At 38.9% G+C, this 17,014-nt stretch overlaps 1 protein-coding gene across 1 annotated transcript in view; it reads left to right on the plus strand.

Annotated features, from left to right (window-relative positions):
• The window catches only part of GPC5 (glypican 5), a 1,351,161-nt gene that overhangs the window by 293,052 nt on the left and 1,041,095 nt on the right, over positions 1-17,014 (plus strand). The window contains exon 5 of the mRNA XM_008156479.3: positions 16,812-16,937. Within this exon, the coding sequence (XP_008154701.3) occupies positions 16,812-16,937 (126 nt within the window). The remainder of the gene's footprint in view (positions 1-16,811; positions 16,938-17,014) is intronic.

The raw sequence follows: 17,014 nt of genomic DNA on the forward strand, positions 1-17,014 counted from the left end.
GTCAACCTAGAGACTGGCTACAGCACCATCTCGTCCTGGGGGAGGGGTCAGACGCCCACCTGCCTCACCCCTTGGAAACATCTCACATGGCTGGCATGGGAAGAAAGGCTTGTTTCTTACTCTAGGTGATGGGACCAAGATGTGGTGGTTTCATGCTTCAGCACTCCCAGTGGAGTCTGCCTGAAGCTGAGACCACATCCCTACCTCATGTCTTCCTGCCCACTCTCCCTGGCTTCCCTCCTGACCTTTCTCTTAAGAGCAGTCCCTCCATGAAATTGACTGCATCCAAATTCCCATCTCAGGCACTGCTTCTAGGGAACCTGACCTAGAGATCTTTGAAAAAGCACCTGCAATAAGTGCAAAATAATTGTAAACTAAAGCAGAAGTATAGTATCTTATCCTAACTATAGACATTTCTCTATACATTCCCAAGCTTCTAAAAAAATTACAAAGAATCCCCCAAATTTTGCTTATCCTCCCCTCCCCTCCTCCTATATCCATTTTATAGCGAGCCCTTCTGTTTAATGCACTGCATTTTCCTTGCTCTATTTCTAATGTTTGAAGAAGGAAATGTCCCTTAATAAAGTCTGTCCCTGGATCTAAGAGTTGTGCTAAGCTTGCTCGTGGAGTAGGTCTCCTAGGTTGGAAGGAGGGGAGCTAAACCAAAGCATTGAATTGTCTTGACTATATTTTGGAGATGTGATTGTAGTTATTCTTCTATGCTATTTTTTTTAAAAAAATTGATGCAACATACACATAATTAGCTAATTGAAAATTATGAGTTGATACACACCAGTTACAAAGATCTCCAAAAGTTGAGAAAGGCAAGGAAGAGCTATCTCTCCTTTATACATCCAGCAAAGCATCACTATTTAGCTTTCTGGGGCAGGAACCAAATCAGCGCCATTATAAAGGACATTGCAGTCGTATAGCTGTCTAAACCAGCCCAGGCAGAGTGATTTCCCTGTGGCAGTTCCTCTCTCTGCTTGATTTCTTGAAGTTAGCTGGTAAGAATAAGCTATTAGCAAGCTTAAATCGGTGATAATTAGCTGTACATTATTATTTCAAAGTGGCGTGGCTGTGCCAATTAAGTGGGTAATTAGGAAAACCCCAGGACAATAAATTAAGACAGAGTCTCAACACTAGTGCCCCATCTGTTCTCCAGCAAGCCTTCCAATTAGCCAAGCTTCTCCTTTAAGAATGCACCAATTAAGGGGATTGGCTGCATGCACAGGTGTGTATTGAGGTAACAGAGACTGTCTTAGGTGCTTAGTAAAAGTAAGATGTTTTTAATATCAGAGAGGATTTTGATGTGAAGGTGGGAAAAGGAGAATTTTTAGAAATGTTGGATTTTTAACGTTTGAAACAAAATATAATTTAAATTGTTTTATGTGCTGTTGTTTTTTTAATTTCATTTCGGAACTTCAGGAATATTGTCTCATCAGGCAGTTTCATATTATTCTAATGTGTTTATTAAATCTTGATTTGAGTATTTTAACCACATAGAATTGTAACCACATTGAACATGGACACTTTCATTTATTGACAGTGGGGAACTAAAGAGGACACTTGAAAGTGTGTGGTTTAAGACTAGGAATGAGACAGGACATGGTTTAGTTCAGGATGTGACAGTCTATGAAAGCACATGAATTGGTACCCTGTATATCACAAAAGAGCACAGTGAAGTGGTTAAAAATAATTAATTAAACATAGAAAAAAATTTAAACATAGACTGAATGAAGAATACAATATTATTTAGGACTATTGCTAAGATAGGTGGACTAGGTTCATATTAAATTTGATTAGTTTAGCTTAAAATGCAATAATTTATAGCTACATAGTTAAACCTTATTTAACACAATATTCCTGATGCATGTGCTTGGTTGTCTATGTTTGTTTACTGGGCTTAACGATGAATTGTGTATATACATCCTCAGTGAATGAAAAAGTCCAAAGGTCAGGGAAAAGTTATCTCTTTGAGAAAAATGTAATACCATTTATAGGATTGGAGAAAGCAATTTCCAGTTTATTTCCTAAAAGGAAGTGAATGCCTCTTTGAGGTGCCATTATTATTTATTATCTGTAAGTTTAATTTACTAAAATAAAGGTCATGTTCCCTCCCATGGGAACATTTCTGTTTAATTGAAACCGGTGCTTAGTGAGTGGTGGTAGTGAGGGCAGGAGGGCAGGGCAGGCCAGGGCCAGGCTTTGGTTAAGGGCCGGGAGGCCGGGCCAGAGCAGGACTGAGGAAAAGTAAGCTCCCAGGCAGGCCAGCATCAAAATTTACATGAATAATGAAGAGCAGGACCTCAGCGGGTCAAAAACCAGGCACACAGGAAGAAGGAATGCCAGAAGGCTGAGCACACATATGGCAAAAGTTTAGGCTAGTGGTGCCTAACTTTGCGGGTCACGTATCCCACTGAGAATTTGATAAAAAAAAAAAAAAAAAAAAACTTCCCAGGAAAAGAAAGTTCATAACAAATGCATGCAAGATTTTGTGCATTGAAAAGTAATTTGAGCAATATTAAAAATAAAGTTTTTTACAAACTGAGTTTTCTCTTACTTTCTAGATATTCATGGAAAAATTAATTACCATTTTATGAAACATCTGAGACTAAATCCAAACCATAGAATATTAAAGAAACATTACACACTCCTTGTGCTGAAAGAAGAGATGGCCTCAACTATTTGATGTGAACTACAAGTTGAAATTTTGATTAGTCTTAGATGTGGCTACAGGCACATGTGTGGTATCGAACAGATACCCACTTTTTGTTTTGATGGTAACAGTTACTGAACATTGTAGGCAAAACGTATGTGGCTGTCACTGGCTGTGATTAGAACTCGCACAGTTAGCTTGCATAAATGAGGATAGGCTTATTTCAGGGAGCATGATATTTATTCTAAACTCTTCAAGTTATATCAATGGTCTATAATGCATTGGTCCTCAAGTTAATTTGCAACATCTGTAATGTTGAGGCTGTCAACTTCAAGTTAATGTGACTAGAAAGAAATCTCCTCAAATTTTTCACTGCAGAAAAAAGTAAAAAATATTTTTTTTCTCTCAGCCATACAAATAATGACCATTAAATCAGATAGTTCCCAACCTTAGTGATATGCTATGTCACCCATCAGAAATTACAGTAATAACTGGGTCACATGTGAGTCTCATTTCCCCCCAAAATGAGACTTACTTGAATAATAGGAATAAAACTGCAGACTAAAATACCTCATTTTTTTCAAACTCTATTAATTATAGATATCCTGACCTAGAGTCCAGGAACAGAAGTATTAGCACTGAGAGATGTATAGTAACTGAATGTGAGCGGGAACCATTGTACCATTGTACCAGGCATGTATTGCTCATCAATCAGATTAGTTCATGGATGGAGGTAAACAGGGATAGCTGATTTAAATCACAAGTGAAAACAAGAAAAAGTGAAGGAAAGAGGAAGAAGCCCTTTTATTGGCATACTATTAAAGGGAAGGTATTTTATTAAGGCTCTGGTAGTGCTGAGAGAAGAAAATATTATCCAAAGTTTGTTCTCTTGTCCTCCAAGTCATGGAATTTATAGTAAAAATGTTAGCAGCCAAAGAATATTTATCAATAACTAGCAAAAAAAAAAGTAATAACTATCAAGATTTGACCTAAAATGCTGAGTCTCAAAATATAGGTACTCAAAGTGACTTTTTGGAGGTGGGATGAGGGCATGTGCCAGGGGTTAGGGGAGGCTGAGGGAAGGTCAATGGGGAAAAAAAAGGAGACATATGTACTACTCTTTGTAATACTTTAAACAATAAAATAAAATTTTAAAAAAGTGACTTTTTGTGTGAATGATCTATATTAGAATCCTTAGATTTGTAAATACTCTATTTGGCTAAATGTCTTTGTTAATCTTGAACCAATCATGTCCTCAAAATATTTTCTATTGAAAAACCAATATTATGCTTTCTGAAATTAGTAAAATTGAACAAACAATTGCATAATTTTATTAAAAAACAAAATTATGAGGTAAGAGAAATTATACCACATCTCTCTTTAAATAGATGCTCAATTTCCCTAATAGTATCTGATTTCTTTAAATATTAGACACTTGGTTCAGAGTTTGGTTTTATAAATGAGTAAGGCCTTTGTTTAAAGTCCTTTCTAATGGAGAACAGAGTCTATGCATTTTAAGGTACATTTTTACAACATGGGTAAACGACATGAGAACTGGTTTTAAAAACCCAGTTTTGACATCAGGTTTAAATCATTCTTTTTAGAGGATGATGCTTTCAGAAAGGGCCCTTTTTATTGGGATATTAAATGGTAACGTGTGGGGTTTAGAGGTTTATTGAAAAGTGAGGAATAGAGGTGTCTATACTAATTGTACAGAGAGCTCAGGACATCCAGCTCAGGGTTAGTATCAAACCACCACCAGAGAGATCTAACCATGCAGCACCTGTCAGGAAAGAGCCCTCTGCAGAGGGTAGCTAAGGACATTAGCATATTTCCATTTCCTTTCCGTTTCCCCTTCTCATTTTTTCCCCTGATGCTCTCTAACCTACAACCATCTCAACTCCTTTAGCTTTGTTGAGAAAGCACAGTAAATCTTCTAATGAGGGGAAATCGTGCCACATGAACAAGGAGACTTCCTATGAGGAGCAAAAAACCTGGAATCATTTAGTCAGAGAAAAAAAAAGTCCTTCTCTTAGAGAATGGTGTGGATCCTCAGGTCACAGCTTCCATAATGAGCAGTGAGTTCAGGTGGGGTTCAGAGAGCAGACTCTCTGAGCTACTCCTTTAGAAAAAAAATAGTATATTTCTTTTTAATCAAATAGGAATGCCATGTGCGTGGAACACATTCATGTTTGTGAGGAAGGTGCCTGGTTCTGTATATTGCATGGCTTCTTAGTGTCAATTTCACCCTCTCCTGCCATTCTCCATACATCACAAAGTCTCTCTAGAAAGTGGCCAAGAACCTAGATTTCGTTTCTCCCTATAGCTGATTTAACTATATACATTGAAGTATTTTCAAACATGTACAATGAAAAGTATTATTGCTATAGAATAGAAATCTATATATTTTTCTAGTTTAAACATTTATAGAAAATATTTTGTCTAATAGAATGACTTCGTTGAGAAGAAAAATGATTAAATATGGATTCAGTATAGCAAGCGAAAATAGAATTTATCTAGAAACATGTAATTATACATTTCCTCTGCTGAGCAAGAGACTGACATTTTGAAAGTCTACTGTTTGACAACTGTGGTCAGACATCCCTTCAGGGGTGAGCCTGCTCATTAGCGCCACATTAACCTTGACTTTGCCTCAGGCCATTAACTAGCAAACTGCACGTTTGACCTTTGTTCTACAGATATTTTCAAACAGTGTGCGAGGCACTGCTTTTAATTTGGGTTCTGTGTTATGTGTGGACTGACTTTAGGGGTAAAAAAAAAAAAATCAATACATGTCATTAAGTAAAGAAATGTGTGGTCTGCAGCAATCCACAGAGAAATGTGCCTTTTAAAAAATAAGATTCTTCTCCAACATTTTTCCAGATAATTAGATTTGGCCAAAAATTAGAAATAGTTTATTTTATATTGTGTGCAAAGAAGGGAGGGAAGTGCAATATGTGACAGTTTATAAATGTTTTAAAATTGAAACAAATTCCCTTTAGATGAAGACATAAGATTGAGCGGTATGCCTTTTGAACATAGCTCTATTTCCAGAAACATCTAATGAAATGCAGTGCAAAGTCCAGTGCAGATCAGAGCCATATGCCTAAGTGAAAACAGTCCCTAGAAGATCAGCAGCGTTTGAAACATGTGGTTGCCACTCTTCAAACCATACCTAGGAGAAGCGCCAGCCATGTGAATTACAGTATGAATTAGCTTAATGGAATATTTTAATAGATTATGCTAGTGTTTAATAGATTATCTAGGTTATGGAACATTATACAACTACATAAAAATAAGTAAGACTGATATTTTTTTTTTTGGTTGATTTTAGAGAGAGGGAGAAACATCAATTTGTTGTTCCACTAATTTGTGCATTTATTAGTTAATTCTTGTATGTGCCCTGACTGAGGATTGAACTCCCAACTTTGGCCTATGGGGCAATGCTCTAATCCACTTAGCTGCCCAGCTAGGGCAAGACTGAGATTTATTAACATAAAATGGGTCCATGATGTATTAACAAGTGAGCAAAGCCAATTTCATGTATGTGTATAGCTTGGTCCTAGTTTTGCAAAACCAAACAATCTCTATGTCTCTTCTTATATATCTCTCTGTCTGTTTTTGGTTACTTATTGGTGTACACATAGAGGAAGCAGAAGAAAACAGACCAGGCTGTTAACGTTGGTTTCCTCAAGAGAGAGAGAGGTAAAAACTATAAAAGGCACATATTAACTTGTTCTTCATGTGTCTTTTAATTATTTTACTACTCAGAAAAGGTATTTTTATTATTAAAAAATGATTAAAGACAATTATAATGGTGAAATCAATCAGAATTGTTGCTCAATTTTACTATAGTAACTAGGCATTCCTATGTCAACTGAACGAAGAAAGGACAACTTCAGGGTGAGTTGCGTTTTCTTACTTTGTTTTTTGGCCACGTGACAGATCAGAAGACCATTCTGGCACTCCTGGTCTCAAGGGCACGGGAAGCAATGAAGCAATAACTATGCTGGTCCATGTTTCCCTCTTGCCTTTAGTGAGCTCGGGGCAAACAAGGCTGTAAGCTATGAATGAGCAATTGTGCTGCAGCCTTTCTCTTCTTTGCTGTGCTAGCATAGTGTACAAAGGTGTTCATTAGCCAGTGGTCAGCATTTACCCCGCTCCCTGCTCTCCTACCAGACCATGCAGACTGTACAGATACACAGATAAATCCTGTCTGAACATATTACTTCCTAAGTGCGAATTCTGGTAGGAAGAAGTCACCTATCTGCTTCCTAGTCCACTAATAAGTGTGTTCTGTTAAAAGTGTGGTAATTTCTTTAAACATTTAAAGAGGGATGAAAATATTTTTCTATGTAAACATTCATTCAAGTTTAGTTTCTCAGACATCCAGTATCAGCCTGACATTGCTAAGTTTTGGCATTTTAAGTGAATTAATTAATTAATTAATTATTAAAAATAACTTAGTTCTTTTGTCAGACTAAAGGCCTGACTAAATGACTTAGTTGCTTTTCACAGGTCCTTTCACTTTTCTGATTTTCATTTTCCTTAATCTATATATATATAAAATAGAGAAATAGGCTAATTAACCGGGACGCCATAATGGGTCGACCGGACAGGAGGAGATTACACGTGCAGCAGCAGGGCGGGGGCGGGGGGGCGGCAGGGACCTCCATGTGCCTGCGCTTGGGGAGGGCCTGATCAGCAGCGGTTGTGGCTGCTTCAAGGGCCAGGGAGTGAGGCAGGGCCAGACCGGTGACTTGAGGGTGGGCGGCACCAAGCAATTTTGAATCGTGCACTGGGCTCCTAGTCTACACTAATAGAAGAGAGATATGCAAATTGACCGTACCTCCACGATGCCCATCAGCCCTTTTGGAGTGAGTATGCAAATTAACCCAACAAAGATGGTGGGTTAATTTGCATACGCAGGCGCAGAGCGGCTGGGCGGGGCAGGATGCCTGCTATGAGGGGGCATGCGGCGGGGCGGAGGGAGCTACAGGAGTGGTGCTCCTGCCAGGAACAAGGACTTGCAGGCTCCCGGGCGGCTGGGAGCGAAGCCAGGAGAAGGAAGGCATATTCTTGCACGAATCTTTGTGCAATGGGCCTCTAGTTATAATAACAGGGTTGGACTAAATCACTGGTTCTCAACCCTGGCTGCACATTAGGAACCTGTAGGTACTAAAACCCAGAAAAACTCAGGTGCCTGGATTCCTACCTGGACCAATTAATCTGAATGTCTGAGGGAGAAATCTGGGAATAAAGTTTACATTTTTCCTGGGTGATGATAAAGTACAGTTAGGACAGAGAGCTACCAGAACAGAGGATTTCTTAGGCTCTTTTTTATACTTTTTTACAATATAGTGTTTCTGTGATGCATTAATTATGATAGCTATCTTACAAAGCAGTGTGACTAAATATTAATGTGTAACTACATATTAATTTCAGCATCACATTTATAATCTGTCTGGAGCCTGTTTAGTAGAATCTGTCACAGTCTGTAATCCTGCCCTTTAGATATCTTCCATTTTTAATGCAATACACCAGGAAGATTTCCCTGATATTTCTCCACAATCTAGGAATAGGTCTCCAAATTTAAAGTTTCCCAAGTCAGCTGTGTTCTTGGAGGGCTTTAAATTATCATTATCATTTTAAAATAAGTATTTCCTGTAGAAATTTCTAATTCTGGAAGCTGTTAAAAAAATAACACTGCATCTGACTCAATTCAACCAAAATATGTTGAGTGCTTGTTGGGTACCAAACTGATCCAAACCCTGGGGGTATAAAAAAAAGACATAGCTTTTGCCCTGGCTGGTATGGCTCAGTTGGTTGAAAATTGTCCCATGTACCAAAAGGTCACTGGTTCAATTCCTTGTCAGGGCACATGCCCAGGTTGAGGGTTCCATCCCCAGTCGGGATGAGTGTGTGAGGCAACCAATCAATGTTTCTCTATCCTTTCCCTTCCTCTCTTTCTAAAATAAATAAAACTTTTTTTTTTTTTAACATGAAGAAGACATGACATTTGCCTTTAGGGAAGACAGATATATAAACAGAGGAATTATAATCAGGGAGGCATATACACAAACAAAAGAGTTACAATACCACAAAGCTAGGGTTGTAGAATGGGTGCTAAGTGCTGTGAGAAACAGGATGAACCAACAAAAGCTGCACAGGCTGTGGGCAGGGGTCAGAGAGGATATGAGGTTTCAACTGGATCATGACTGATGGGTAGGGGTTGGAAGAGTGGAGGAGGAGGAGAAGGCAGTTCTGGGTAGAGGAAATTGTATGAGCTAGCTTGGAATATTATCTAGTTAATATTGAAATATCATACACAATATGAGTACGTGATTTTTGGCTGGGTGTGTGAGTGGAGAGTAGGGGACTATCATAGGATGCTAGGGGGGCAAAGAGTATAGAGGTTATATGCCATGCTAAGACATTTGACTTGAATTGTTAGGATTTGAAAGTAGGAATGTGATATGGCTGATTCCCAAAACTAATTCTTACAACAGTATGGGGTGTGCAGTGAAGGGTAGAAGAGTGGGCAAAGCCAAAGACAAGGAAGTAATTTGTTAGACTGTTATAAGCACAAATAAAAAATTATGAAACTGTATATAGCCCTGGCATATTGGCTATGAATAAGTATTCTGACCAGGAATCTTTTCCTGTTTTTTAAAAAAATATTTTAAAACTGTTGCTTGTAGTAATTATATTTGATTTCTGTATTCTAGAGATGTTTTAAGGCCAAGATGAGCAACTGGCATATGTAACACAGTCCCTCAAGGATAATTAGCTGGAACTTCTAACATCTCCCTGAATTTGTTATGCTTTTAATTTTAACTGGAAATATTCTCATGACCATAGAAAAATAATTGTAATGATATAGTCACCTTCCCAGCAACCTAAATTCTGACTAATCCAAAGAATATAATGTTTTATTCATTGAGGCATTTCATGTAAAACTGGAAAAGGAGGTATGGTGTGTCGTACACCAAGTATTGAGCTGAGAACTGAACTGTGGATTTTAGTAATAGGAACAGCATTAATTGGCTCTGTGGGGGTAGATAAATCTTGACCTCACTATGGCTACTATTGTTTTAACTCCTTTATTTTCTGCAATTATTATTATTTTATGTATCCAACATAGACCCCCTTGACCTTCATGCAACTACTTTTTGCAATCCAACTTTTTGATCTAAAAACTGCCAAACACGGAACATAGAGTTCCAAAGTAGGTTCTCTCCTGAAATTTCTGTCCTCACAAACCAAACCTTATCTCAACATTCACATAGACTTCCTTCCATTATTTTAGTCTCAGAGAATTTGCTCCAAAGCTCACTACCCTATCTGCTTTCAGTAATCCTTCTTTCCAGAATTTGTGATTCATTAATTATTAATTTACTTTTCTTATCTTTGTATCAATTAAGAGACTAAGTTATGATGTAGTAGCAAACAACCCCAATCTATCATTGATTTAGGACAAAATAAAAAGAGGTTTTTGTTGGCAATCTATGCCCATTTCAGACAAGCCCCGGCTGTTCAAGTTGTCCTGGCTTTAAGCCTCAGAATTACAGAGCAACCAGCATGCAAAACACTCCCTGTCATCACAGGAGAAGGAAACAGAAGGTGGCAAAGCCACATGGTTCTTAAAGCTGAAGGCTGGAAGGAACATACTTCACTTCTGCATGCATTTACTAGAATTCAGAGCAAGTCACACAACCAAAGAACCTCGGAGGTGCTTTGTGCCCAGAAGGTAGACATTTGGGATGTTTGGGAACAAGCTTATAACAGCATACCCTTGTTTTCTCCTTTCCTTTCACAGACACATATTTTCAAATCTCACACTCTAACGTTCCTTTGGGACTCTCCACTTCCAGGTTCTCACCCTCTATGTAATGCTCATACTGCAAATATGAAGTTTATTACCCTCCTTCAAGTGCTTTAATTATTACATTAGTTTGCTTGGGCTGCCATAACAAAAGGCTATAGACTGGGTGGCTTAAGCAACAATTAATTAACAAAAATTAATTTTCTCACAGTTATTTGATTCTAGAAGTCCAAGATCAAGGTGTTGGCAGGTTTGATTTATTCCGAGGCTTCCTCCTTGCCTTGCAGATGGCCACTTTCTCCTGTGTCTTCACATGACCTTTTCTCTGTGTTCCTATATCCCGGACATCTCTGTATCTTCACATTAGAACACCAGTCATATCAGAATAGGCTCCTCCCATATGACTCATTGAATTAAGACAATGCTTAATTACTTCTTTAAAGGCCCTCTCTCCAAATATAGTCCCATTGAGGGTTAGGGCTCCAGCATATGAATTTTTGGGGACACAATTTAGTCCATAACAGTTGTGGTCACCACATATAAGGAACATATTCAGTATTTTAGCTAACTGCTGATCATGGCATTTTACACTATGAAGAACTCTCCAAGTTCAGATTCTCTCTCACTTTTTTTTTTTTTTTTTTTTTTTTTTTAGTGTTCATTGCTCTCTAACATTAAAGCTTTTCTTCCTTTGCTCTTTCTGGGTCCCTTGGGCTTTTTCTGGCTGCATTTTATTTGCCTGAGAGATTTCAGCCATATTCAGGACTTCAGTTACCACCTCTACAGATGATGACTCTCAGATCATATGTCCAGAGCATTGAGCTCCAAGGTCACATGTCCAACAGCAAACTTGGATGTAGTCATGGTCTTGTACCCATAGCATCAGCATCATCTGAGTGCTTCTTGGAAATGTAGGGTCCTACCCCACAACCTTTGAACCCAAATCTGCATTTTGGCAAGATCCCCAGATATTACATTAATTAAGTTTGAAAGGAGCATTCTACTTGATTTCTCTCTCTGAACATTCCAAAGAAATTTCAAACTGAACACATTGAGAATGGAATTAATTAATTAGTTTTTACTCATTTATTAATTCAATAACTATTTATTGAGTCTGCTGTATGCCCTCCACCACTGCTTTAAGATCTATACTAATGGACAAAACAAATGCAAAAGAAAAAATTCCTGCCTGCCTGAGTCTTTTATTCTAGAGAAGGGAGACAGATAAAAAACAATAACACTTAATAAATAGGTACAATACATACCAAAATACAAAATGAGTTGTACCACGGAAATATGACACTATTGAGCAGGATAAATATAGCCTCGGACAGTTGAGAAGATGATATCTCCCTCCTTTATTTCTTATCTCAGTGAATGACTACAGCCTGCTCAGTCATCAGGAAGTGTTGGAGGCCAGGGGAGGCAATTAGAAGTTACCTTAAACCTTTTATCTTACCTGTCAATTCTAGATTCCTAATGTCTTTCCCATCTATCACTTTTCATGATGCTCACTGGTAGGCTTTTTATAAAAAAACATTCTTTTATTTTCTTCCCTTGAATCTTGGTTCTAGTCCCCTAAATGACCTCACAGCTTTCTGTTTCTAAAATATTCCATGACGATCAAGTCACATGCTTATTGGAAAATGTAATGGCTCCCATTGCCTTCCGAATAAAACAGAAACATTTTATGATGACCAATAAGGCTGATTATAATCTGATCTCTTCCTACCTTTTAACTACAATTCCCATAAGCACATTCCCCACTAGTTAACTAAACTGCATATGAGTCTCTGAACAACACATAATACACTTTCATCTTTACCTTTGCTTATCCTGGTTTTATTGTTGTTTGTTTTGTTATTTTTTTAATATTTTTTATTGATTTTTTACAGAGAGGAAGGGAGAGGGATAGAGAGACAGAAACATCGATGGGAGAGAAACATCGATCAGCTGCCTCCTGCACACCTCCTACTGGGGATGTGCCCGCAACCAAGGTACATGCCCTTGACCAGAATTGAACCTGGGACCTTTCAGTCCGAAGGCCGACACTCTATCCACTGAGCCAAACCAGTTAGGGCTGTTTTGTTATTTTTAATCCTCACTTGAGGATATGTTTTCATTGATTTCAGAGAAAGAGAGGAAGAAAAAGGGAGGGAAGACGAGAGGGAGGGAGGGAGGGAGGCGGGAGAGAGAGAGAGAGAGGAAGGAGAGAGAGAGAGAGAGAGGAGAGAGAGAGAGGAGAGGAAAACAGCAATCGGCAGCCTCTCATATGCTCCCCAATCAGGGATCAAACCTGCAACCCGGCTATGAGCCCTGAGCAGGAATTGAACCTGAGACCCTTCTGTGCACAGGACAATGCTTTAACCAACTGAGCCACATGGGCCAGGATGCTGGTTTGTTTTTTTGCATGGAACAGTAAAGTGTTACCTTGTTTTGTAAATATTTCCTGATTCGTTCTATTTACTCAAATGTGGCCCTGTTACCCTCATATTATTACTATGGATTTTCCTCAGAAAGTGCATTTATTGAAGGCAGGAACTGTCTTGTAGCTGTGGATTCCTGGTGCCAGTGTAGAGCTCAGTACTTAATAGTGTGTCATACTCTTTGACAAATAACTGATAGCACATGGTTTGTAGAATGAATGGAAATCTTCTAGGATATACTCCTTTTGGCAAGAATGCATGCAAAGACATGGGGGGGGGGTGTTTGGGGAATAGCAAGTATCTCATTTTTGTGGAACGCTAAAGTATGATTTGGGGAGCTGCTGAAATTGAGGTGAGTGGGTACCTTAGATACCTTCCCAAGAAATTTCTATTTCATGCTGTAGAAAGTGAAGAACCGTTGATAGCTTTAGGCAAGTGAATGGCAATCTGTGGACTCTCAGATTTAAATTTTAGAAGGTGGCTTTCATGGTGGATGGGAGGTGGTTGTTTAGGAAGGAGATTGGAGGTATGTAATCCCAGAGAGCAGATAAGAGCTTGGACTGAGGCATCTGCAGTAGCACTGGGAAAGGGGACTGCAAAAGACAGAAGCAAAGCTTTCCCCATCGTGATCTATTGGTTGTGAAGGGATAAATGAAACAAGGGCGACATTCACCAAGGCTGGGGTTCCATAAAAAACATCTATTCAGTTTTTACACCATCAATTTTGAGGTCTTAGCATTTCAGCCGTTTGTAGCAGGAGTCTTCATTTCTAGAAAATTTGTTGATTCAAAGTAGGTTCAGGACACTTCGTAAACATTCATTAAACTCCACGTCTCTAGGAAAGAGCCAGTCACCTTCAATTATATTTTAGTAGCTGCAACATGAGAATTGATATTTGTTCATGCACTCGAGTTAGTGAGGATATTGACATTAAGGAGGGCTTTTTTTTTTTTCTAGTAGAGAAAACTGACAAAGTATAAGTAAGTAGTTACTATGCTAGAAGAAAAATAAAGCATCTTTTATTGAGTGTAAGTTAGAGTTGAATCAGATTTATGCTTCCTGTGATGATTTTGTTTTACTTGTCTGGCCAAGCTTTGCTAAAAATTGATTAAATACTCACCAAACACTTGCTGTGGGGACTTCTTATTGTCTCTCAGATATCAGATATTGCATATTTGAGAATTACAATTATCATTCCAGATGAGTGGTTATTTACAATTCCATCAGTTAAAAAACAAAAACAAAATAGTTCTATGAAAACTGTAAGAAAGAATTATGAAATTAATACATTGAACATGTCTGTCAAAATCGTATTTATTAAAAAATAGTTATTTCAGCTATAATACAGATCCACCTCTCATTTTTTATCCCATTTTTAACCCTTTGCACTCCCTTGCTTTTTTTCTCGATTCCTTTATTCTAATGCTAACCTTGTTGAGTCACTCTCGACATCCAAGTGCAAATTAAAGAAATTTTTTTTCAGTGGGAGATGCAGTTTCATAATTGCTACATTTTAACTACTCAAGCCATGAATTTCTGAAGTTTGCTTTCATTTCAACCTTTCATTTTCCTACCCCTTTCTTCTAGTCCAGAAATTATCTCCTATGTATCAAGCTAGTAGCTTTTCTTTTTTCCCAAAACATTTGTTTATGTAAAAAACATTCAAACTAAAGTCTTCAGGACTTGGTCTTTTGAAATGTAAAAACCAAGTTCTTGGAACCTGAAAGACTTGGTTTTAAAACTCAAAATTCTTGGCTTTCTAAATATAAAACCCAAACCTACTGCTTTTGTGCTGAATTATTCCTTTCTGTATTTGATGGAGGAAGGGAGTATAGTAAAAGGGAAAAACTTAGTTAACATATTAAAATAATTTTCCTTCTAATAACTTTTTAAAAAATATATATTTTATTGATTTTTTTACAGAGAGGAAGGGAGAAGGATAGAGTTAGAAACATCGATGAGAGAGAAACATCTATCAGCAGCCTCCTGCACACCCCCCACTGGGGATGTGCCCACAACCAAGATACATGCCCTTGACCGGAATCGAACCTGGGACCTTTCAGTCCACAGGCCGATGCTCTATCCACTGAGCCAAACCGGTTTCAGCTCCTTCCAATAACTTTTATTTTCAAGCTTCTGAAATATGTTACATATCTTGGTTTTTCATATTCAGTAAAAACATATTACTTTATGTTCCTAGACACCAAAGAGAAGATCCAGATGGAAAAAAACATAAGTCTACTAAACTTTTAATCAGTAAGCAAACAATTGGCATGTTATAAGACTCTGACATTTCTATATAGAAAAACAAGTAATTAGTTATCACTGTGGTTTCCAAGCCAACAGCTAATGAGAGCTTCTAGGGAAACTAAGTGAAGTTGTATGTGTGTGTGTGTGTGTGTGTGTGTGTGTGTGTGTGTACTATTCACTACTTCTTGGACCTATCCTAATATATAAAAACCCTGAGTCTTAATGACCAGTAACAACCAAGGCTCAACTAACCGGAAGTCAGTCCTGCAGTCAGTCCTTCCACTGCAGGCGCGGTACCCCAGCACTGACTGTGGAGGGGGCTGCAAATCAGGGCCAGAGAGAGGCCTGAATAGAGAAGCAGGGACTGATCTGTTGCTGCTGTGGCAGCTTTTGATCAGCACTTGTCTCTCTTTCTCTTCTAGTCTGGCCAGCAGCCGCACTTTCATTTCTCTCCAGGCCTCCAATGGGGCTGCTGATCAGCCCTGCCTTTCTGATCAGGCCCCATTGATAGGTTCAGAGACGCTGACTGGCATAGAAACTGATCAATCAGAACCAAATGTGGGTGCTGTGAAGAATCAATGGCTGCCTAGGAGGCAGAGCTTCTGATGCTGACTGGCATAGACACTGACCAATAAGAACCAAATGTGGGGTTGCCGAAACCGGTTTGGCTCAGTGGATAGAGCATCGGCCTGTGGACTCAAGGGTCCCGGGTTCGATTCCGGTCAAGGGCATGTACCTTGGTTGCAGGCACATCCCCAGTAGGGGGTGTGCAAGAGGCAGCTGGTCGATGTTTCTCTCTCATCGATGTTTCTCACTCTCTATCCCTCTCTCTTCCTCTCTGTAAAAAATCAATAAAATATATTAAAAAAAAAAAAAGAACCAAATATGGGTGCTGTGGGGAGCCAATGGCTGTCTAGGAAGTGGAGCTTTTAACACTGACTGACATAGAAAGCGACCAATCAGAACCAAATATGGGTGCTGTGTGGAGCCAATGGCTGCCTAGGAGGCAGAGCTTTTGACACTGACTGGCATAGAAAATGACTAATCAGAACCAAATTGGCCAGCGGAGAGGGCAGTTGGGGGCGAGATCAGGCTTGCAGGGGAGGGCAGTTGGGGGCAACCAGGCCGGCAGGGAAGGGCAGTTAGGGGTGATCAGGCTGGCAGCCAGAGGCAGTTAGGGGCGATCAGGCAGGCAGACAAGTGAGCAGTTAGGAGCCAGAGGTCCCATGTTGCGAGAGGGATGTCCAACTGCCAGTTTAGGCCCAATCCCACAGGGCAGTTGGACATCCCCAAGGGGTCCCCAATTGGAGAGGGTGCACGCTGGGCTGAGGGAACTCCCCCCGCCCCATGCACGAATTTTGTGCACCAGGCCTCTAGTAGTTATAATAATAAAATTCATACCCAGTGGAAACTTTAATTCAAAACAAATAATTTCTATACATGTTTTTTTTTTAAATAAATGTAGTATTTATCTTGATTGTTAGAAAAGTATTGAAAATATATAAAAATAGGTAGGGAAAACAAAAAAGTTGCATTCTAGATCTTTTATTTATCAAATTATGCCATTTATATTGACATTTGTTATGGACTTTTGGTTTTAATAGTTTTCTTTGTGTGTGTGTGTGTGGTGTGTTTTTTTTTTTCCATTCAGAGAATTTATCAACAGCCTTCGACTGCACAGGACATTTTATGGGGGCCTGGCTGATCAGCTTTGTGTTAATGACTTAGCCGCTGCTGATGGACTGCCATGCTGGAATGGAGAAGACATAGTAAAAAGGTATTTTATGGGCAGTGGTTTGTGAAAACATAATGGCCACTTTCATCCTAGCATTCTTTTTCCAGATCTTCAGTGGA

The sequence above is a fragment of the Eptesicus fuscus genome, chromosome 8, assembly GCF_027574615.1.
Source record: "Eptesicus fuscus isolate TK198812 chromosome 8, DD_ASM_mEF_20220401, whole genome shotgun sequence".
In the NCBI taxonomy this organism is placed as follows: domain Eukaryota; kingdom Metazoa; phylum Chordata; class Mammalia; order Chiroptera; family Vespertilionidae; genus Eptesicus; species Eptesicus fuscus.